The following is a 22509-nucleotide window of genomic DNA, read 5'->3' on the forward strand; positions in this document are numbered from 1 at the left end:
GGTTCCTGAAGAAGAGGCCTGATATACACAAAGCAGGCTACTTTCTGGCTCCGCAAAAAAACAAGCTACAAGATGAAAAAATGCATTGCAAAGGAAAAACAAAAACTGTAAAACCAGAAATGTCTTTCATGCACCACTTGTAGCCCTAATGGGAATGTGATTGTCCCACCATGACACTCTGCTCTTCCTACAGCCCTGGCCTTGTTTTACCCTGCTCTCTCCTACAGGAATTCGGGCTGCTGCTCCAACCTTGACCCAGCTGTGACCACCTAAGCATCTGCATTTGTACTTTTGGGGGCTTAGCAGGAGACAGCTCATAGGAAGGCAAAAGATCACATAGTTCAAATGCCTGAGAGAAGTCAAAGACCTGCATAAAGCCCCGTGTGTTCATAAAAGCAACAGGGAACCTAACCCATAGGCTCACCGAAAAATTGTAGTGGTTTTCTACTTGTTATTTCTACAGAAATAACTGCCTGTGGAGCCCTTTGATATCAGGGATACTGGCAGACTTCTTCTCATAAAGACTAAGGAAAGAAACCAGCAATTACCTGGATGCTAATGAGAGTTGTGCCTCCATACACAAACGCTGCAGTGATTGCTCTTCAGAGAGATCAGCAGTGCTTTCACTAACAAACTGTTCGCTCACTACATGTGATTGGTGTTAACTTCAAACCCAAGGTTCATAAAAAAACTCCCCTTTGTCTTACCAGGTCTGGGATTGAGGAGAAACCCACAGAGAGTGTCAGGGGCCAGTGCCATAAGAAATCACACTGAATCAGAATATGATTTAGCAAATTCAAATTTTCTTCAGGCCCAGTAGAATTCTATTTAAATAACTTACAGAAAAGCTGACATTTTCTGTTAAATCTCAAAGGACTAGAATGAAGTAGCTACATTTAGCACAGTCATCTTCCAGTGATACCTGAGCAGAGAGGCAGGAAGCAGCAAATTTTATCCTTGCTTCACTTGTTCTAGTTGTTTCTAGGTCAGCCCAAATACTCTGATGGTATGAAAAAAGCACAGCAAAAATGTGTAGCCACCACCCAAAATAACCAAAAAGTCCTTAAAAAGAAATGCACATGTGTTTATTTACTGCCCTATAATTGCAACATCAAATACAACCATCTTTTCATTTCAAAAAAGGACACATGCAATAAAATACTCTGATTTTATAATCCAATTCAACACAGTTCATTGGTAACACTGAAGCGTCACAGAACAGGCAAGGGCTTGGGGTGATGAATTTCCAGTCTCTTGATCCTACTTGCAAACAGCAAAGTCACATCATATTTTATTTGTCATTGAGGGATAAACTTTTGGTATAATGTGGCTGGATCACAGAAGGTTCCAGCGGCCCCTTAACTCCCCTATGAGTCTTGAAGAATCAGATTTTTTTTTACTTGGGAAATATGAAGCTTTGACAAGAATGAGGAATAGACAGTATTTTCCAAGCAGAGAGCAGAAATCCTTCCATGTTATACCACAGCTGAGGTACAAAACAAGGGCCTCTGCTTCACAGGTGCAAAGAAGCCAAGGCTGTGAGTTACTTTAACTATTGCTCTGAAGAGTGAAATCAGGCCATTTTCTGCAATATTTCACTGCAGCTTTCTATTATGTTCATCTGCTCATGGGGCTTAAATCAATTTAATCTGGCATTTCAGCTATGGAATAAATCCACAATACACAGGAGTCCACAGCTCAGAAAAGAACACAAGAAGTTGCCCTGAAATACTCAAATCATAGCCTCTTAACTACTTAAAAGGGCCTGTTCTTCATTAGAAAAGGTCCTTATTCTATCATATCTATTCGCACACCACAGGCTCTTATTTTTCATATTTCTCATGAAGTTTCATGGGACTAATTTTCAAATAAGGTTCTAAACAGTGTAAAAAAACTACAGACTCAGGGCCCAAAATGGTACCATTTCTAGCAGAAACTCTCCTGACTTTCATCTGGGACTCTGAGGCAGTGTGACATAACGCTGTCCAGCCTTTCAAAACCATGACCTGATTTCTTTTTGTACATCTTGCGTGGCATAACACTCAGGATGACTTAGCTCCAACAATTTACATAAAACATAAAGTCAGTCTTCTGATGCAGCTGCATTTTTACAGAATTTCACAGAGTCAGTATACAGAAGCTTACAGCTTTTTGAGCTAATTCTAGCAAACAGGAGAATTTATCTATGAAAACAAAGAGTTCCAAAAGTACATGGAAATCTGTAGAGCAAAATATATATCTCTTTATAATTTCCCAACACAAGCAATAGGCAGTTTAGAAAAATATGATTGTTACAGTCTTTCTGAACCAGAAAAGAAAGGATTTAAAAAATAAGTTCAGCTTTTCGCAAAGCCATATTTTTAATAAGAAAATAGAGTGGTCCACATTTCCCTGAATAAGCCTGAAAGGTTAAAGAAAGGTCCAAGCAAAGCAAGGAGTTGGATTTGGACTTGATATCAGCTGTGATAACATGCACATGTCCAGAGACAGCTGCTTGGCTCCAGTATTGTTTACCTTAGAAATGAGCCTAATTTATCACAATTTTATTCCAAAATCATAAACAACATGACAAAAGTGGAACTGGTCCCTGCAAGGCAAATAATTATATTCATACAAGAAAAAAGTGACATCAATCCAGTTAGTTTCTTGTGACAGTTAAAAGGTATTTTGTACCCAACTGTTACATTGTACAGCACATGTATAAACACAGATTATTATTGCAGACGTTGCTATCAGCTACTATACATAAACTAGAAGAGATGTTCATGCTGTAATTGCCTCTAAGGTTTTTGTTCTACTTGAATATTAACATTTACAAAAGCTGAAGTGGAGACCTGAATTCAAGCCAGGATTTCAACATGCAAAATGACAGGGTTCACAGGAAGGTTTCGGATCCTCCCCATTACTGACATTTGGAAGTGGATAGGAGCTCTGAAGAATTTTAAAACCATTCATAATATGAGTTTCTCTTGTGAACAGCCTTTGGTTTTCCCTGTGCCTACAGGCAGGTAATCTAACATGGGACATGCTGCTGAAATTTAGATTTTTCACATCAGTAAACCTCCTGTTACAGAGAATTCACATTTTAGTTTCAGGTCACTTCTAAAAGAAGGCAGCAAAATGTACCTCACTATTTGCTGATTTTTAAATTAAAAGCAGAGAACAGTTTGATTGCAGAAACTTTGCTCCAGGCTGTTCTTAGTAACTATTTAATTTATCAGTTAGAACTTATTAATTCTGTTCAATGTGAGAGCAAATCCCTTCATTTTGTCATAATTTTTGTGCAATATATGGGATATTTACTCACCCTATATGGGAGTTTTAGCACATTTCTTTAAACTTTCTTCTAGCTTGAAACTAAACAAAAGCGCAAAAACTGATGGAAGCAAGATTGATGGAGTGTTGGTGAAGGGATCCAAAACTGTTTAAAATCCAGGCTTATGAATTAAATTGGGCCAAGACAGCCCACTGCTCTGAGGAGTGAGGACCTCTGCAGGAGCACTGGACATGGGTTATATTGCCAGTAAACAACAGGGCAGCTTCTGGGTCTCCTACCACTTTTCAGTGTCAATGGAGAGTTATGTCTCACGAAAGGCATTGACAGAAAAATGCAACACCTGCATTATTGCTTGTGTAATTGCTTCACAGTGGTCCAGTGCAGTCAAGTAAACAAATGAGAAGAAGGTGTGCTGCTGAAAGGGAAGCTCTGAGGCTGGGCAGATGGAGCATGCCCTCCTGGAATCACCCGATAAATACAGTTAACACAAATTAAAAGGGAAAAAAGTTGAAAGAGTCACACTGATCACAGGGAAAACATCTACTGAGGCAAAAAAAATTACCATCAGGGTCTTGGGGCAAGACAAAGGTGTGTCTTTTGCCTTCCAGTCAAGCTCATATACAAAATGGAGGCTGGAGTTTGAGGACAGACACGCACACAGCACATGCCAACACCTTCAGGAGCAGCCAGTGCTCAAGCAATGCCTCCCAGGTTAAATTCTTACAGGGTTTAATCTGGGCATGTGATGGAAAAATCATCTTGGGCGCTTTTCACCCTAAAGACTGAAAGCTTATTAAATCTCATCAAAGCTCATTACAACACGTACATCTAAACTCTTCCAGCTTCCCTTTAAGACATGGTTTCTCTTAAAAGCTGCACTTAAAAGTTACATTGAAGTGGAATGTCACCTTTCTTTAAGTAGAGCAATAATTACGCTCCCCATTACACATATATATATATATATACACACATATATATATATACACACATATCTATATGCACATATATATATATATTTCATGGCAATGGAAAGTACTGTACTGAGGCATTCATTCATATCTGTAGCGAAACAAAGGCTGTGGTGTTCAGTGCTTATTAGACTTGACAAAAGAAATAATTTGATTTAGGTGGGAATCACTTCAGGAGAAAGAACAGCTCCTACCCCTGAGTTCCAGCGGGAGGCCTCCCAGCAAAGTGCTGCTGAGGGCAGTGGCACTGCTCTCCAAACTCACCTCTCCCTTTTAACACACAGCTTTTCATGGAGCAAAAAGCAGCTAAAATAAATGGCTTGCTCTAGGGCTTGATAAATTAGTTGTGAGACCAGTTTGTTAAAAGCGATCATTTTCGTTTTCTTTCTTTTTTTTTTTCCTCCCAAGTCAGAAAAAGGGGTTCTGGCTTATTTGGAGTGTATAACAATGACAGTGGAACACCCCTGGCAGCTCAAGGGCACAGACCCTGGCTGAGCAGCACCTGGGAGCTCTTGCCCCAGCAGTGACAATGCGAGGGTAACAGAGCTGCAGCTGAACCACCAGCCCCCGGTGCTGACTGTGGGGCAATTTTCTGCACACAGAAATTGGGTTACACATCAAAACCTGCTTAGAGAGGAGAAGAGAAAAGGCTCAGGGCAGGCTGTGAGCAATGCTAATAGTGAGGCTTTCATTATTAATAATTGTTTATTAAGTGACACCCTCACACTCCTGTCTGCAGATGTGACTATTCAGGGCAGTCCCTGAGCCAAAACTGAAGGCAGATGTGAGCAGGACATGGCCAGGAGACTTGGAAGAGATGGCTGGCCAGGACTGGAGTCTCCCCAGATAGTGATGAAGGCTGGTTTGACACAGGGGACAGCAGAAACAGGCAGATCATCTGCAGGAGGAACTGCAATGGGGGAAGAAATGACTGGATTTAAACTTACTGAAACTGGATCAGATTTTTTGCTCTAGGTATTGAGGAAGAACAGCCACTTAAGGTGATAGGAATGACCTAGGCTGTGGAAGAACTGCAACAGGAAAAGAAGAATAAAACACTGGGATAATTTACTTTGGAAAGAAAGCAAAACAAAATCTCCTCTGCTCTCAAGGAAAGACAAAACATGGCCTGGAAAGGGTAGTGCTGGTCTTTCTGCTTCCTTGGATTTAACACAAAGTGGCCAAAAGAAGGAAAATCAAACCATCCCTGCTCCCCAAACAAAAGGTTTCTGATCCAAAACCAGTTCAGGGCAATACCTTTATCACACAACTTGGAATAATGTGGAACTTGCTGGTGTAAATGGTTCTGAAGCCAGAAAGCCACCAGCATTCAGTAAGGCACTGAATAGGCTTGCCCCTAAAATCCAGAAGACTAAAGACAACCTGACATTTACTTGAAAAGGAACAGAAAAAGTCCCACCTCAGTTCCACAATGCTTTTTTGCCTCCTGAGGATTGAGCAGAGACCATCATGACTAGCTTTCCATCTATAATAGCATTTCCTGTATCTTTTCCTGGAGCATCAGCACCCACCACCTACCATTAACCTGTCACTGAGGGGTTTTAATTTAGCAGTTTCTTCTGTATTTAATGAAGAGAAAAAACACTTCCAGGGCTCAAATCTCAGCTCAAGTGAATCACCCTGAGGGGAGCCTCCTTCCACAGTCAGGGACATGAAACTGAACTGTGCTGCCAGCTGCTGTCCAATTCTGTCTGGCAGAGCAGGATGGCAAAGCCCTTGTGCCTGTGTCATTAGTCCTGGACTGCTCTCATTGTGCCACATTTTTATGAGCTCCTCTTGCATGGAGGTATCAGGCTGCCCTTGGAAGAACTAATGTTCCTGCTGCTTCCACGGGGATGCTGCACCTCGAGCTGTGCAGTTTCACCTCACCCACACTTTACTAGGAGGAGGGTTCCTATCTCACAGGTACAATGAGGTAAAATCTGGCATTTGCTGAAGCAGGTTAGGGAACAGAAATGTCCTTTAGGCTACAGTTTGAACTGGTATATTCCTGATATATATTCCTTTTTTTTTCCAGATCTACTGGTAACTCTCTGGCAGACATATATTCATATTTTAAATTGGATAGAAAAGAGATAGTAAAAAAACCCAACTGTGTGACAGCCCTCCTACTTTGTTTTTGGGGTTTTTCTGTTTGGTGGTTGTTTATTTTTTGTTTGTTTGTTTGTTTTTGTTTGTTTGTTTGGGTTGTTTTTTAATTCAAGAATCTTTGTTTTGTTTTATCATTTAACAAGAGTAACATGATCCCACAATTCTTAAATGGACATGTAAAAAAAAAAAGCTTCATGCCTAAAACATCCTGCAGTTACCCAACACCTACAACTAACCTGTTATATCCAGCATAACCAATATATATATATATTAAATATGGCAAAAATAATAATATTGATTTCTCAATGAATCATGTTGCCTTCACCAGAAATATTATCTTTAGTATTTTAATAAACTGGTTTCTGAGAGCTGCTAACCTCTGACAGATAAATTAATGCAATAAACTTGCAATGGCTCAGAGCAGGTCAGTGGTCTGGGAGCTGCTAAGAACATCCCCAACAGCCCCCAGTGATTCTGGCAGAAGTTGGTGTAGGTTCTCTGGACAAATGTGTTTTCAGCTGCACCCTAGCAAATGATACTGTCCATGGAGTTGTCAACTCTCCAAAAGCAGCTCTTACAGCCAGCTGGGTACATAACCTATGACTTGAAAGACATCTATGATACCTAGCAAAGACATGTTCACTGGGGGTTTTACAGCAGCATTTCTTGAAAGGCAAACTATTTTTCCAGTTTCCTCTGGTGAATAATTTAGTTTCAGTCTGTAATATTCAGTTATTCCAAAAGGCTTTGTTTGGTCTGGGAATCTCTGTCACACAGCAGTTTTGGTTGGTTTTTTCCCTAAAGAAAAGAGGACAATGTACTCTCTTGTGTCGACACAAGTTAAAAGAATTATTGTACATGAACTCACTCTTCAAATCTCTTTAGTGCTAATGAGATGTGTATGCACACACATCAAAGTAAAACATTCCCTATTTAATAAAGAAAAGGAGATCAGATGTAGCAAACTTCTGAGGTCTAGAGCAACTAAAAGGAAAATACTATTTCTTCTGATGTGCAGAGATCACCATCTGTCTGTCTAGGAATGGCCAATTTTTGGAGACATTTCTTCTCTCCAAGGTCTACAAATACTCCAGCAAAAGGGATTAAGGAGAAGCATAAAGCTATTCTAAAAGCTGTCCAAATTATTCAGAGATCACTAGGTGGTTTTATTAGTTAGGCTAGTAGCTTTATTTACAGCCTCAAATATTTGAGTCTTCTAAGTCTCTTGGTTAGCACAAATAAAGTAACACTTGGTAGAAATCATGATTGCTCTGGAGATCAAGTGCTAGCAGAGGAATACAACATTTTAAATGTATGTGCTTAGAACTGAAGATGTTTTTTATACCGTATATACGGTATTTCTGGAGAGGGCATACATAAATAATATTTAATACCATTTAAATTGCTGGCTGGAATCAGAGAAAGGGCTGTTAATAGACATGGGGCACAATAGCAATTTTCTACCTCAATACCTGGAAAATGCCTCTACCTTGCTGCCATGGAAAATTCTCTGGAAAGCATCAGGCTTCAAAATCAATTACAGTTTACAAATGAGGCTTGCTTTCCTGCCAAAGGCTGGGTTTGGAGTGTGCCTTTGGGTAATGCCTTACTGTAATGCATGGGCAATGGAGTGCAGGATTTTGCCTTCAGCACTGCAGGGTCATTAAAGTGGCCAAGCAGCTCCTGGGTCCGACGGTGCAGGCAGGAGCTGGGACAGGCTCTGTGAACAGCCTGGGTGTCTGCAGGGAGTGCAGGCCAGGTGCACAAACCCCTCACAACCTCAAACATGCTCCATATGTTTCAGAGGGTTTTAGCACCCTTGGACTGTGGCTGCATCTGCTTTGGGGCAAAATAGTGAAAGTCCTCAGCTGCAGACACATCCAGGGTTCTGTGCATCCCATGTTTTGGCAAGGGGAGGCTTAAGGCAGTGGCCCCAGTCTGAACCTGAGCTATAACACATCTCAGTTACATCTGGATGTCAGAGATGTATGAGCTGGGGATTTTATAGGCACAAAAGTGAGCATACAACCACCAAATCATTTGTGAGCAAAGATGAGAAACTCTGCTCAAGATTTTAAGGACTGGTTTGGAAACCAGTCCTTAAAAAATCCAAAGGATTTAGTTTGTGTTTTGAAGAATCTGATCTTTGTACAGTTTCCTGGAAGCTGGACTCATTATTCCAATTACTAACTTGATTAATATTTACACACACTTCCAGGAATCAGTATTGCAAACTTTTCAGAAAAAAAAAAAAAAAAACCCAAAAAAAACCCAAAACAAACCACAAGAGAATAAAAAAGAAAGTAAATTTTGCATTTACATCTCAAGCTTACTTTTGTGATTTTCTTCTTTCTTTCTTTGCCAGAAAATCTCACACCTGCCTTGGACAGGTGAGGTAAATGACATTATGGAAGACTTAAATTGTTTTCAGTGATATGAACATTAAAGTCCTGTGCTTTGGATAGTTTTCATTTCAAAGAAGTAGAAATATTCATCACTTCTGTGAGATATTCAGATTATGTAAGTTAATGAGAATGGATTGACTGAGATTTAAAGCAAAACTTTCCAAGATTACAGACAGGGGACTTACAGAATAAACTGATTGCAAACCCAGAAGCAAAGGTGTGTTTCTAATTTAGTTGTTTGGTTCTTTTTTTTTTAACCTGCCACCACACTGAAACATCAAGGTGATGATGCAGTTGTTCTTGTAAGATCTTCTGTGCAGAATTTTTTTCTCCCTGTTACACACTCCCATGGTGTCAAATACATTTGTGAACCCATACAAATCACCCAGATCAGAAAGGTTCGGCAGAAAGAAATCTGATGTGAGATTTTGTGCTTTCATAGAAAAAACTTTTCTATCTCCCTACTGATTTCCATTTGCAGCTTTATTATTCTTCATTATTTTTACTTTCTCACTGGTATTTTACTTTCATCACCTGGATCAGCTCAGCAAAACCCAGAGAACTGCAATGTAGCTAGATCATAGAAAGGTGTGTGCACACCTACACACATCCACAACCACACAGAGCAGGTTTTGTTACTGCCCCTCTTCCCCCACACTTCTTTTCTAAAGGAAGATTTAATTTGACATAGAGATGTGTGTGATGATTAACTCCCTGCTGGGCAGCCACAGGGGTTTCTTCCCCCAGGGCTGGCAGCAATTTTTACAGGAATGTGCAAGGCACTTGCACAGCTAATCAGGAGAGGAGGAGGTATGCCCTCTGCCACAAGAAAGAATGGCTGCAAGGAAGGAATTAATATGCCCCCTTCTCTGACAAATTACAGCTCCCCTCCATGTGGCTCCTCCATGAAAGAAATCACAGGCTTTCCTTCACTTCCTGAAGTGAATGTCTTATTGCTCAGCACACATGGACCCTCCTCACCTTCCTGCTTCCAGTCCCTTCTGCCTGCTCTGAGAGCTCTTCTGCTACCTCCTGACAGCCAGGTTTTTAACCCACATCAGGCCAGCTCCTGCTCCATGCTCCCCTTGCTCTTTGAGTGGTACCTTCACCATCCCTGCTGTCTCTCCTTTAATTTCCACTCTATACATTTCTAGCAGACTTTTGGCATTTTAATCCAACACCAGCAAACCCAGTACAGTCAGAAACATTAGGAAAACAGTGACAGTCCTGGTGGTGGAAGAGTCTCCTCAGAACACTGGTAGAAGCCCTGTTACTCACCCCAATTTACACCTTGAAAACTGAAGAAAAGCCATTTAATATGTAATATTACCAACAGTGTAGAAGGGAAGGGGAGCCAAAAGGATTCTGAGACTTTTTCCTCCATAGAACCTGTGCTTTTTGTGCTTAATTGTGATTCCTTTTCCAAGGCTTTACAAATTGATGAACACCTCTCCTCTCTATGTTTAGCTGCTCCTCTTTCACACTGCCTGCTCTCCTAACCCTGTGCCTAAACTGAGCTCCATGCTGTTACGCCTCCTGATTCTACACAAGTTTGCTTCTTGAACAGAACTTTAATGATTTTGTTAGATAAGTGCCTTCTTCTGTCAGTCAGCTACAATATTATTTTAGACCTTATGCAGAAAACAACACCAGGTACTCCATACTGATACACAGAAGAGAAATTCCTTCTGCAACATAGCCAGGAGAGGGAAAGTAACTGTTTCTTCTGTTAATTTTTTTTTTTTTTCATGATTACTACTGTAGCTAAAACCATGAGACAATAAGGGATAGCTCTCAGAAATTGCATCCATTTTTTGAAATTACCTTTTCTCTCAGGGGTCAATTAGGCAAAACACCACTAAGAATGGCTTCATCACTCTGAAGTGAGAACAGTTTTTACATTAAAGGCAATGTATAATGTACCTTCAAAAATTTGATAAATCAGACATAGGGTTAAGTAAATAAATGACAAGTTGTCATAATTTTAGAGTTTAGATTACATAGAAATCTATGCTTGACTGTCTTTGACACAATCAGTTTACACAATTTCAATAAACCATTAATACAAAAGAATCCTAGGTAGGAATCTTCTTTCCAGGGTGGTATTATTAAAGTAGTTCCAACTTTTGCTTTACTGACACTGAGCCAGGCTGCATCCCACTGTTCAGGCTTTATAATCTGTTACCAAATGCCCCTTTATAAAGTAAAAAATCCAACAAACCAAACCACAAAACCCCACAAACACAAAAATCTAACAAAAAACCTACTTTTTTTATAGACAAGATTGGTGATACAAGGTTTTTGTTCAGTGCTCACAAATTTGTTCAGAAAATTATGACCTGATTTTAAAAGTTCTCCTGCTAGAGAGATGCTAAAAAAATAGATTTTTTTTTCTAGCTTTATTCCCACTGTATTCCACCTCTCCTGATTCAGGTGGGCTGGAGAATACAGTAATTGGAAAAGAAATCTTGTAAAAAATAAGAACAAGAGGAGGTCCACTCCCACTCCTACTGAAGTCAGTAGAAACATTTCTATGAGCTTCTGCAATCCCTGTATCCAGATACTGAAAAATCAGCTCAAGATTTCAAAGAGAATAGTCCAAATCTTGGGCTGAATGTCAACCACCCTATTCAAACATGATTCTACTGTGCCTGCTCTCCAGTTTACACCCTGGTGCATGACCACATGTTCTCATACTTGTTCTGACTTCAGTTGTAAACCAGAATCTCATGTTAAAAATCACCCAGAAAATCCCACAACACCATCCTTCAGTATTGCTTGCTGAAAGATGGTAGAAACATTGCAGAATTATCTTTAAACAGTGGATGAGTGGATGGTGGTTGTTAGTTTGACCACAAATATGTGTTTTTATATATATATATATATGTACATACATACACATACACAATCTCTATATACATATTATAAATACAATTAAAAAATTGTAAAAATATTAATTTTGCTCAAATACCTGATTAAAGTGGATTAATCTTATGTTGCATTATGTGATCTATCCCGTTGGCATGGCTGTGTTAGAAGCCCTAACATCTACTAGTTAGCTGCAGTTAAAAGCACAGAGTCTGCCCTTCGGCCGTCACCTCGTGCCCGCCAAGGAGTTATGTCGGGGGTGGGCCCTCGTATCTCAGCATCAGCTTGAAGGAGCGAGCGAAGTTGTTGGCCAGCGTGCAGCTGTGGGTCTCCTCTGCCAGGGGCAGCAGGAATGTCAGGAGCAGGAGCAGCAGCAGGAGCAGTTGCAGGGGGAGCGCTGCCCGGCACACGCGGTGCAGGTATGAGCACACGCCTCCAGAGCGCTGCTGGAAAACACAAACCAAAGAGCAGCTCAGAAAAAGACATTGCTGGGCAGGTCTACTTCAGATACATCAAACTGCCAGGGAGAAGGTCAGAACAGCCCCTGTTGTCCTTGGCCTAGGATCCAGCCTGGGTGCTGGGCACACTGAAGGTGACTGAAGTTAAATTATGCCTTTTAGGAGAATATCTCAATATTTTCAAGAATTCCCTGCTGGAAACTGTTGTTTGCTAGGAAAAAAAAAAAAAAAAACAAAAAAACAAAACAAAACCACTGCTGACTTTCTAGAAGAAAATTATTCCTTCCAAGCTTATTTTCCAAAGTGATGGTCACACATGTTCATACCCAAGGTGACACTGGTCCCCTCACAGCCACCATAAAGCACAGGTCTGGGTTTGCTGCTCTCCAGTCAGCAAAAGGAGAGTGCTGGTGCCTGGAAGAGAGGAACAGCTTCTGCTCTCTGTCAGCACAAAGGAACTTCATTTGCAGCTCATCCATCTAGTCATCTGCCCTGCAGGACCATGCATTGGCTTTGGGCTCTTCAAGACTGGAGGTCAGAAAAAAGGCCCCAGAGTGCAGCCTGCCTCAGTATATCTTACCAGGTTCAGCTTAAAACTTTATGTGATGCAAAGGAACGAGAGAAACACAACACTGATAGTGAAGGAGACATTAAAGCCACACCTATTTCTGTGCAGCCCTGGGGGACACAAAGGAGTCCCCTTCCACCTTTCTCTATACTGGTGCAAACTCAGAGTAGGTCAGTTAACCTCATAAATTTGATCTGGTTTAGCATGACCAGGAGAGAATATATCTATGGCTACAGAATTCAGCAAAGATTAATTAAGAAGGGAGATTTCCACTGGCAAGATTCCTGAGTAACTCCTGCCAATGAGCTGAACTGTGTGAGTTTCCAAAAAAAAAAAAAAAAAATCAACTCTCTTGAAAAGAAATCTGATAAAAAGGGCTCAATAACCCACTTATTTCATCAAACAAAGATTTATACAATGAACATAAATACAGTTCTTAATCAGCTACATTAGGTGCCAGCCTACATCATAAATGTCAGTACAGAACATCCACTGAAGTGGGGCCCACGTTTTCCACAAAAGGAAATTAATTTATTGTGTTCAAGTCACAGGCAATGTCAGTCCTGCAGCAAAATTAGGGCTTCTGCTCACTATGGGACTTTTAACAGGCAATGTCTTTGTCCCACTATAGCACTGTTGCCTTTTTCCTAACCTGGAAATGAAACTTGAGATAATTTTGGTAAGAAGGTAATATAATGAACACAAACTATCCATGGGAAACATCAGCAGAAAAGATATGGAGGAGATTGATGGTAGAAGAAAGTAATTATGCCTTCTCCTATTTTTAATGATCTCTTCCACTGCTTTCTAAATTACTCAGTCCCTTGTAACTCCATATAAATGCTTACAGAATTAATTACAAAGGTAAATATACAGCTGCAGTTACACATCATGAGACAGTTGTGCTGCAAAATCCTTCTGTTGTAGTTGGTTTGCTTCCATTATATTGAATGGCTGATGAGATTTAATTATTGTGTCAGGCAGATGTAGAGGCAGCAGAGCGACAGCTGCTTCTCTATCATTTCTGGCCCACAGTACCTGGGTTGTAATTTGTTCTCTAAGTCCAAGGAAAACTCAGGTCCCTGGACACTGGAACTGTCAGTGGACAAAGTCTACATGCCATGGTGTGAGTGGGACTGAGTTTGAGCACCACTGGGCAAGTTCCCTGGGTACAGTGATTATTTACCCATGAAATCAAAGCTTCACCAACCTGGCTGCCTTGCAGGTGTCATCTGCTCCTACTGTGACCTGTTCTCAAAGTACAAGGCATAAATAGCTTGTAATGAGACTTTCCCTTCTCTAGTCTAGACCTGAAATCCTTCTCTCCCCCTGGATATCATCTGCCTATGGGCTGAACAAAGCCTGGAGGGTCTTCTGTGTTTACAGTCAATGCTGAATCTACTATGCACAAGAGCAGAAGCCACAGGTTGGAGCTCCCTGGGCTTGTCTCTGTAATGCCATGAATCAGCCACTTCTTGGTGTGTTCAGTGTAAACCAGCGCACTGTCATCCACAGTTCTGTTTTCACTGACAAAGATTTCTCATTCTTAATTCTTCATCGCATCCATAATACGCAGCAATATGACAAATACATTTATCAGAGTGCCCTATCTATAACGAAAAAAACCCTTGCCAGGTTCCAGAATCCATGAGCAAGTTTGTTTGTAGATATTAACAGCTGTAGTTCTGCCAGTGGAAGATCCAGTCTGAGTTAATTCTGCATTGGGGCCATTCAAACCATGCTCTTTGTTGAACCACTAAGGCACAGTAAGTCTTAATGCTGATGTTGTTACAGGGAAGGATCCTGAGAGTGACTGTTCAATAGTTCATTCCAACTGCAATCCTCAAAAATGTTCTCACAAACTCAAATTGGGACTTAGAAATCCACCTCTCATGGGCACAGTTGTGAGGACCACCAGTCTTCCTAGAAACACCTAAAACTTCTGTTTTACTGCTGTCAATCCTTTAGAATTGGTTTTGAAAGCTACTTCAATCTGAAACCATTCTTTCATTGCCAGGCCAGCTGCAACACGTCTCTTCCCTGTTACATCTTTCTGCCTGTGAGCTGGTGGGAAATGTGTTTCCAGTTGTGCCTTGTCTCTCCTCCTGCCACAGCCCAGGCAGCAGGTATCTTATGGTCACTCAGGCCTGTCACTGGTTTCCTGTGATGACCACACTGCCAGTTAGCCACTGTTTTTCCTACTCTGATTCTTCTACCAATCCAGGATTTGACTCAGAGCAGTTCACTGACTCTGCCTTGATTTCTATAGCAAAGACTATTAATAACTCAAATAACATTTCAATCTCATCCCATTTCTCAAAGTGCCTTGCTTTTAGATACACTGGAAGGAGCTGTGAAATAGTATTGCTTTTCACAGCTCATCCTCCAGGAAGAATTAATGCAAAATGGATTTATTAACAAGCTCTCATTTGCTCTCCTTTGAGCTTTCTGCAGAGGAGGATACTCAGGTTAACCACAGCAGATCCTAGCATTACAACTGTGGAGACAGTTACTTTGGAGAAGGAGAAATATTTTCTCTTTATCTGCTGCTTCTCTCCCACCTGCTTGCTGGGTTTATAGGTATTTGTGTTCAATGAACTTTTGTCTTCGATGCCCAGCTTCTCTGTTTTGTTTGATCACACAGCAAGGTCAGAATGTTGTATTTTAGACTCCATTTGTTGTCATGGGAATGACTCAGCTATAGCAAACATGGTATTATGATGCCTCTGCAGGACTGAAAATGAGGCCCACAGGAGCTGTGAGGGTTTGGTGTTTTCAGCAAATTTGCAATGATAAACCCTTAATAAATGAAGGCCTCAACCTGCACACACTGAAATCCACAGGAGATTTATCATTAATTTCAGTGTCTGCAGTGGGATTATGCACAGGAACAACTAAATAAAGTCAGGATCAGAACAACTTGTCTGTGGAGGTCAGCAGGTATCTTACAAATGGATTCATTAGTTATACGCCCAAGTTGTTGTGACATGAAACCTACATTAGTTCCATTGCTTTGTGCTTGCTGGAACAATTGGTGATTTTTTTTGGTGGTTTTTTGTGGGGTTTTTTTTTTTGTTTCTTTTGTGGGGCTTTTTGGGTTTGGTTTTTTTTGTTTTGTTTTGGGTTGTTTTTTTTTTTTTTGTGTAACTATGAGAGGTGTTAAAGGATAAAAAAAATTGAAGGAGACACAGTAAATTTTAATAGGAAAGATGATACATTTGGAAAACGCATGGAAAATTTGAGGCACTGACTGCCTTTCTGAGTATGAAAAAAAATAGCACTTCAATTTTACTAAGTCAAGATATTGTTTTAGATCTGTGATGTGAAAAAGAGATGCTTTCAGGATGTAGTGACCTGAGACCATGGCCCCAACAGGAAATTGAGGAGGCCAAGGTACAAACCTCTGCTCTGCTCAAAGTGATCAAGGTCCTGGAGTCAGGACACTCTTCCAACCCTTTAGCACATCACTCAGGGTTAGAAAAGGACAGCCTAACACATTTCCACCTTTGCAAAAGACAGTTTGAATATATCATTTCCATATGAAATGGAAGGTTGATGATGAGAAAGATGAGAAGGGTGGAACCACAACCCTTGCTACACAGTGGAATTTCCCTTTCCCAATCACTCCAGCTACTGGCATCAGTACAGCTACCACCCAGCACCCACAGTGCCTGCAGTGCATGTGTCAGATATAGGCTCCACTAAATATTCTGAAATCAAATCTTCCTCTGAGAAAAACTGGCAAAGCTCCAGTGAAGTCAACAGAATTTTAATTTCCACCATCTTAGAATAACAGTTGGAGTACCTGGGTATTGAGCCAAAGTGTCAGAGATATTTTTGAAACACACATGGAAAAGGAATAGGCTGGCATTTAAAAGGAAAATATACTTTTAAAGTTCACCAGCAGGAATAAATGTCCTCCCCCTTCTCCCTCAAAATACCAGGACAAGCAAGGACTGTCAAGGGGTGGACGGCTGTGTTTTGTGTAATGCTAAATGCATGCTTGTTCCAAATGAACTGCACTGGCTGTGAAAATTCACATTTGTACTTGATTCATGTTGGAGCATTTGAATGACAAGCATGGGTTTGGATGGAGGAGTCCTCAGCAGTTCAATCTGTTTGCAGTTAATAACTCCTGACCAAACGCACCGTGGAAAATCACTTGGATGGGAAACAGCAGCAAAGCACTTCAGAACTTGCTACAGAATATTCCTGTGTAAGTTGCTGAAGTGTTTTACTAAAAATCAGTGCCCCCCTGGTTTGCTATTGACCACATTCCAGGATATAAGAAAACACACAGTTAATCTAGCTATTTGAGAGAGCAGAGCAATATAGCATCTCATACCAGCCTCATTAGCAGGGTTTTGCTGCTGCTTGTATGTCACCAGTGTGCCTGACAAAAATCATACCTGCACCACTGAGTCAGTCATCCAGCAGAGAAAAAATATTTAGTCTGGATTTATTCCTCTTACCTCAGAGTATTTCCTGAGAAATGCACTGCTGCCTGAAAACTCCTGCTCTACTTAGGGATTAAGAGACCAGTGCCTTAGTGTCCTACAGACACGACACACAGACACCAGCAGCCATTCCACTTTGTGCCAGGGCTGTACCCAGCCCAAGTATCCTCTATTCTACAGCAGTTGGCACAGATGCATAGGTAGTAAGGCAAGCATAAATAATTTCTCCTTAACATTCTCAGCCTCCAGCTACTTTCAGTTCAGGCAGTTTCCTCAGCCTGATAGGGCTCGTTCATCTGTTTAACATTCAGGGAATCTTTCTTCCAGATACTTGTCCAGTTTCCCCTTAAACCTACAAACTATACAGTGTCCTCCTCAATGTTCTTTAGCAGGGAGTTCCAGCTGGCATGAAGAACACATCCTTTGTGTTAGCTTTGAACGTGGCTCCTAATTCATTCTACAACAAGAGATGGAGAGTCAACCATCACCTACACTCTCAGCACAATTCACAATGATGTGAAACCCTAAATTAAATGCCTATGCAGGATGAATGCAGGCCTACCTCCACAGTGGGAAGGTCACAATATATTTGGCTTAAACTACAGCAATAGGGACAGAGGAAGAACTTAACAGGAAGAATAGCTAGGCCTTGGAAAGGATCACCTGCACAGGTAAGGATTCTACCACTTCATTATTCCTCTGAGAATAACCAGAGCTGCCAGGAAGGCTGAAACAACATTCCTTTCATCCTGGAGAGAAGTATGCCTGGACAGGAGAATTAAGCACCACCACTTGTTTTGGTGAAGCAGCTGCCTTATCAGTGGCATTGTGCCTCTGAGAGACCCTGTGCTTCTGCCGCTTGAGATCCCACTGGGTACTTCCTCAGCTGTCACACACAGAGGCAGGTTATTGACAACAAGAAGAGATCAGTTCCAGGGCGATCACAGGCTGCTCTCTCAAACCAAAGCAAAATTGTTTTTTTTACCTCAGTGTGAGATCGTTTGGAACTGGGCTTCTCATCAGTTCTCAGCTCAGAGCCATGAATGTCCCCCTCCAAGATAAACAACACATTGCAAATCACAGCTGGCCTTCTCAAGAAGGAAATAATTTAGGGGAGTTGGATACTACTGTCACCACAGAACTGAGCATCCAACGTGCTCCTGGGCAAAGCACAATCCCATAAATCACATCACGAACTAAGATCAGCCTCTGTTGATTAGAGGTTATGTGGCCTCTGCAAAAGGACAGTGAGACCCTGAGTTCAGAGCTGAATTTTCCTAAAAGCAAACACTGTCCAGGGTAGGAAACCAGCAGTGAGGAATAACTGGGGGGGGCTGGGACCCCATTGATCCCTGTGCTTATTATTCTCCTTTGCATAAAGAGCTACCAGAATGAACCAAAATGCTGAGGAGAGGTTAACTGCAGCCATACAAGCAATTTCAGCTCTGACATTTTCCATCTTCAGGCTGCTTGACTTTGCAGCCTTAATGCTCCTTTCAATTCTGAAGTGCATAAGCATATGCTTGTAAATAGGTAAGCATAGAGGCAAATTAAAGACTGTTTTCTTCCTTAGGGCAGATTCTGGAGTACCTCACCATGGCTAGGGCATAATCTAGAATCTTCCAGGGAGGCTTCATTTAAAAGAAACAGAAAACAAGCCAGCAGTTCGTATCTGAGGTTTCAGCAGCCACATATGGTGGGTATTTCAGAATTTCTGCTGCAAAGTCACTTAGAACTAAGCACTGTGCCATATGCTACTGTGACACAAATGGATTTATAAAGGTTAGCTTCTATGTGCATATACAGCACAACATGTTTCCAGGAGGAGCATATCACAGGACAAGAGCTACAGCCTGATCTGTTAAAGTAGCACTGATTTCTAGAATTCTCCAGACCTAAGCAAGCAGAAAAAGACCTTAGTCTTCTATATTCAGGAAGGCAGGCAAGTGAAACAACTCTTCCCAATTTCCAACTTCCACTCATCCTTGCAAGTTGAAATAAACTAACTAAAATAAGCATAGAAAGAATAAAAACTGAAAGAAAGACAAAATGTTCTGGAACTTGTAGAAGAAGTTACTGATATCAAAATTTGGTTTATCATGTCAACAATGTATGTTTCCAGCTGCTTTGCTGGAAACTTCTCTCAAGTGACTTCTCTCAAGTCAAGATCAAACTTTTCTTAAACTTTGGCAGTCACTATACATAATTTAAATATATTTACATTTTATTTAAATACTTTAAAAATGTGATGGCTTACTTTTAAATAAATAATAGGTATAAAAATTAGAGGTAATGACTAGGAGTGTTTTTCTTACAGTGCCTTTTACAGTTGTGTTAAAAACCTGTTTTTTCAGGTGTATACTGAAAATTGGTTGCATTCTGCTAATGCTCAACCAATTTTTTTCTCTCTCTCTTAACGTTTAAGTTAGGACATAAAATTATATCTGCTGAGAAAATTATTCTAAGCTATCTCCTTGGTGAAAATCTGCATATACTGCAGCTAAAGGACACATCTCTTCACATAAAGCAGAGAGCACCAACCACCTGCCTAACGAATACCACAGGAGCACGAAAAGAAGGGAAGAACCAGGTGTCCTGGGAAGCAGGATGGCACCTCCTTGCCAAGCACTGCACAGGCAGAGAGCATTGGCAAGGCACAGGTGTGACAGGTCCAGATAAACAGCAAACCAAGAGCCTCAGACAGCTAACATTTGGGGACACTGTAATGTAAATTGGAAAATGACATGAAACCTACAGAAATAAGAGCACAGAGGCAGGGGGACTCCCAGGTGCACTAATGTGAAGGGAAGCTTGTGAGCCTGCTGGAAAAGAAAGGGGATGCTGCTGCCTGGCTCAGCATACTTAACACTGAGTCTGAGTTAGGAATGGGCAGTCAGGATTTTTCTGGAGATGGGTTTTTTTGTTGTTTTTTTTTTACTAAGTTTCCTTTCTGAGCAAACATCACTGTAGGGAGAAAATAAGTCTGTCTTCTAATTTTTAATGTTAAGATGTCCTTCATCCTGTGTTTCGGTCATGGTATAATTCCCAAAACAGGTAAGCACAGGCTTACAGGCAGAGTGATGAAAAAAAATAATGGAGAGATATTATCTTTACCTATAAAAGAGGTATTGAAAAGTGAGGAAAAGATACCTTTTAATAAGTCTTTTTCATTTTACTAAGACTGTAATTGTACAGAAGATTTCAAGTAGGTAACACCTAGCAGGACCTCAGGAAAACACTTTCAGTAGAGAGGCACCGCTACCACGGGCACTAACACAGAATGCTGTGCTTTTCTGCCACGAGGAACTCCCATCATATCTGCACTTGGGCAGAGCAGACCAGGTACTGTTTTCTTCCTGGCAAGCTGTGGCAGCTCTTGCTTTGCAGTTTCCTGAATGACTGCATTAATTTGATTGACTCCAGATCAATGGTGTCTCTAAATAAGATTAAATTACATGTTCCTTCTGCCTGTATGTTACAGGAGATTACTCTTAGCAGAATCTCAAAGGAAGCAATTAGCTGACCACTGATGTAATGAATTCTAATTATTTTGTTTGTACAAACAATAAAGCCACATCATTTGTTTAGCAAGGAAGTAATTACTCTGAGAACTTGAGAAAATAAATCAAACAGCGCTACCTAGGCCTGTAAATAATGAGCCTTCAACTTCCTCTTTATGCTAAGAATGCTCATGGAATATTTTCAGGTAGCTGGGAGCCAGCCTTTGAAAGTAACATTTATCATAGTTATTATTGAGCACTTGCTTGATTATGTTCTTGAGTGTGCTAGGTACCCTGCAGAAATATCCATCTGCATTGGCTGTCACTGGCACCTGCTAAAAATTCACTGCAGCCAGTGCAATTTCCTGCAACTGCTTTTTGTTAATCAACAAGAAGTCTCTCACATCACAATCATTAGGCTGTTCTGCTCCTAAGGGCACCAGTGGCAGGGGCATGTCCTCAGCAATGGATGAATGATCAGGAAAAAAAGCACATTACTATACATGGAGCAGGCTCTATTCTGCCCAGCATTTGACCATGTAGGCTAGAAATGGAATAAAATCAGAAGGCAGTCAAATGAGAATGATTGCAGCTGGGTCTTCCCCTTCTCCAAGTTGATCTGCTGCTGCTGCAAAAGAGTCACAGCTCAAACAGGAGAGACAAGCAGAGTCACTGGGGACCTCGTGCAGCAAAAAAATCAGAGATCAGTCCAAAAATACCTCAACTTCTGCCACTTCTGCTGATTTTGTGTGACTCAGGAGCATGAGGGAGCTGACAAATTAGAGATAACCTGATCCTATTTTATGCAAACTCACCAATTGTTGCAAGCACAATGATACAGCCATGTGCACTTCCTGCAGATACTAACTCCTGAGATCAGCCATTCTCTTCAAGGTACTTGGCTTCCTTTACCATAGCTTTGAAAAGACATTCATGCATACAAAAATATTTTGCTTAATCTTTCTTTTGTTTCTAGCCACATTTTAGGTGTTAAATTTGAATTTAAAGTAAACTGCATAGCCTAGAATTCTGCAGTTGGCCTGATTTTCCTCTTTTCTTAGGCCAAACAGTGATACACCCAAAAGGGATCAACATTATTTTCTGGCTCTCTTAAGTGGTGCTCAAAAATCTTATGGCAACACTGTCTCACCTCCTGATAAAAACTGAATGAAAAAAAAAAAAAAAAAGGAAAAAAAAAAAAGACACTTCTGCTTCCAGCACTTGGATTCTTGTTGTAGTGTTACTGTTTAAACAGAGAATAAAAGCCCTGAGGTCAGCGAAATCTCACTGAAGTGAGCAGGGTATAAGTTACAGCAACATCTGTACTGGCTGAAGGGAAACTGCAAATCACTTGTTAGAGCAATGGGAGCCATTTCCCTCATGCTTATGAGGTATTTCAGTCCTTTCCACCCTGAGCTGTTTCTCTTTGTGTTCAGTAGCTATTAAAAACTCACAGAGTGAGGGTTTTTTGTGCTCTTACTGTAGGCCTAATTGACAAATGTTTGCTGCCTGCTATTATGTTAAGCCAGTATCTTTGAAATTAACTGAAGGCTTTAGTCTAATTTGGAGAATTTAAGGGTGAATAAATACCATGTACCCCAAGGCAGGCGAGGCAGATGAATTAAAAATGGCATCTAACTGTACTGGAGACATGCTTATGCCTAAAGCTTTTGTTTTGTTTTCCCTACAAACAATTTGACCCAACCAAACAACATAAAATCAGAGAATTCCCTGGTCAGTCTTCTGGAATATCCCTGTGAGCCTCTTCTGGGGAAAAGAAGCACTACTAAATGTTTGGCTGCCTCTCTACCAAGTATTAAAATGTCATACTGTTTCTCCACCCTGAAAAATTCTGGTGACCATACTGGCTGAAATAATTAATGCTGAGCCAGACAA

The 22509-nt window shown here is 40.8% G+C and overlaps 1 protein-coding gene across 5 annotated transcripts in view; it reads right to left on the minus strand.

The window, feature by feature from the left end:
• Positions 1-1063: 1063 nt before the first annotated feature.
• Positions 1064-22509, minus strand: part of SYNE3 (spectrin repeat containing nuclear envelope family member 3) — a 64694-nt gene continuing 43248 nt past the window's right edge. For 3 of the 5 annotated variants that reach the window (XM_041476181.1, XM_041476180.1, XM_041476179.1), the window contains one exon: positions 7713-12076. In XM_041476181.1, coding sequence (XP_041332115.1) covers positions 11879-12076 — 198 coding nt within the window. In that variant the 3' untranslated portion in view covers positions 7713-11878. Of the gene's footprint in view, positions 5156-7712; positions 12077-22509 lie in introns of those variants that run through there. The other 2 variants (XM_041476177.1, XM_041476178.1) reach the window with 2 other exon arrangements.

Source organism: Pyrgilauda ruficollis, unplaced genomic scaffold, assembly GCF_017590135.1.
Source record: "Pyrgilauda ruficollis isolate IOZ18807 unplaced genomic scaffold, ASM1759013v1 scaffold38, whole genome shotgun sequence".
Classification (NCBI taxonomy): domain Eukaryota; kingdom Metazoa; phylum Chordata; class Aves; order Passeriformes; family Passeridae; genus Pyrgilauda; species Pyrgilauda ruficollis.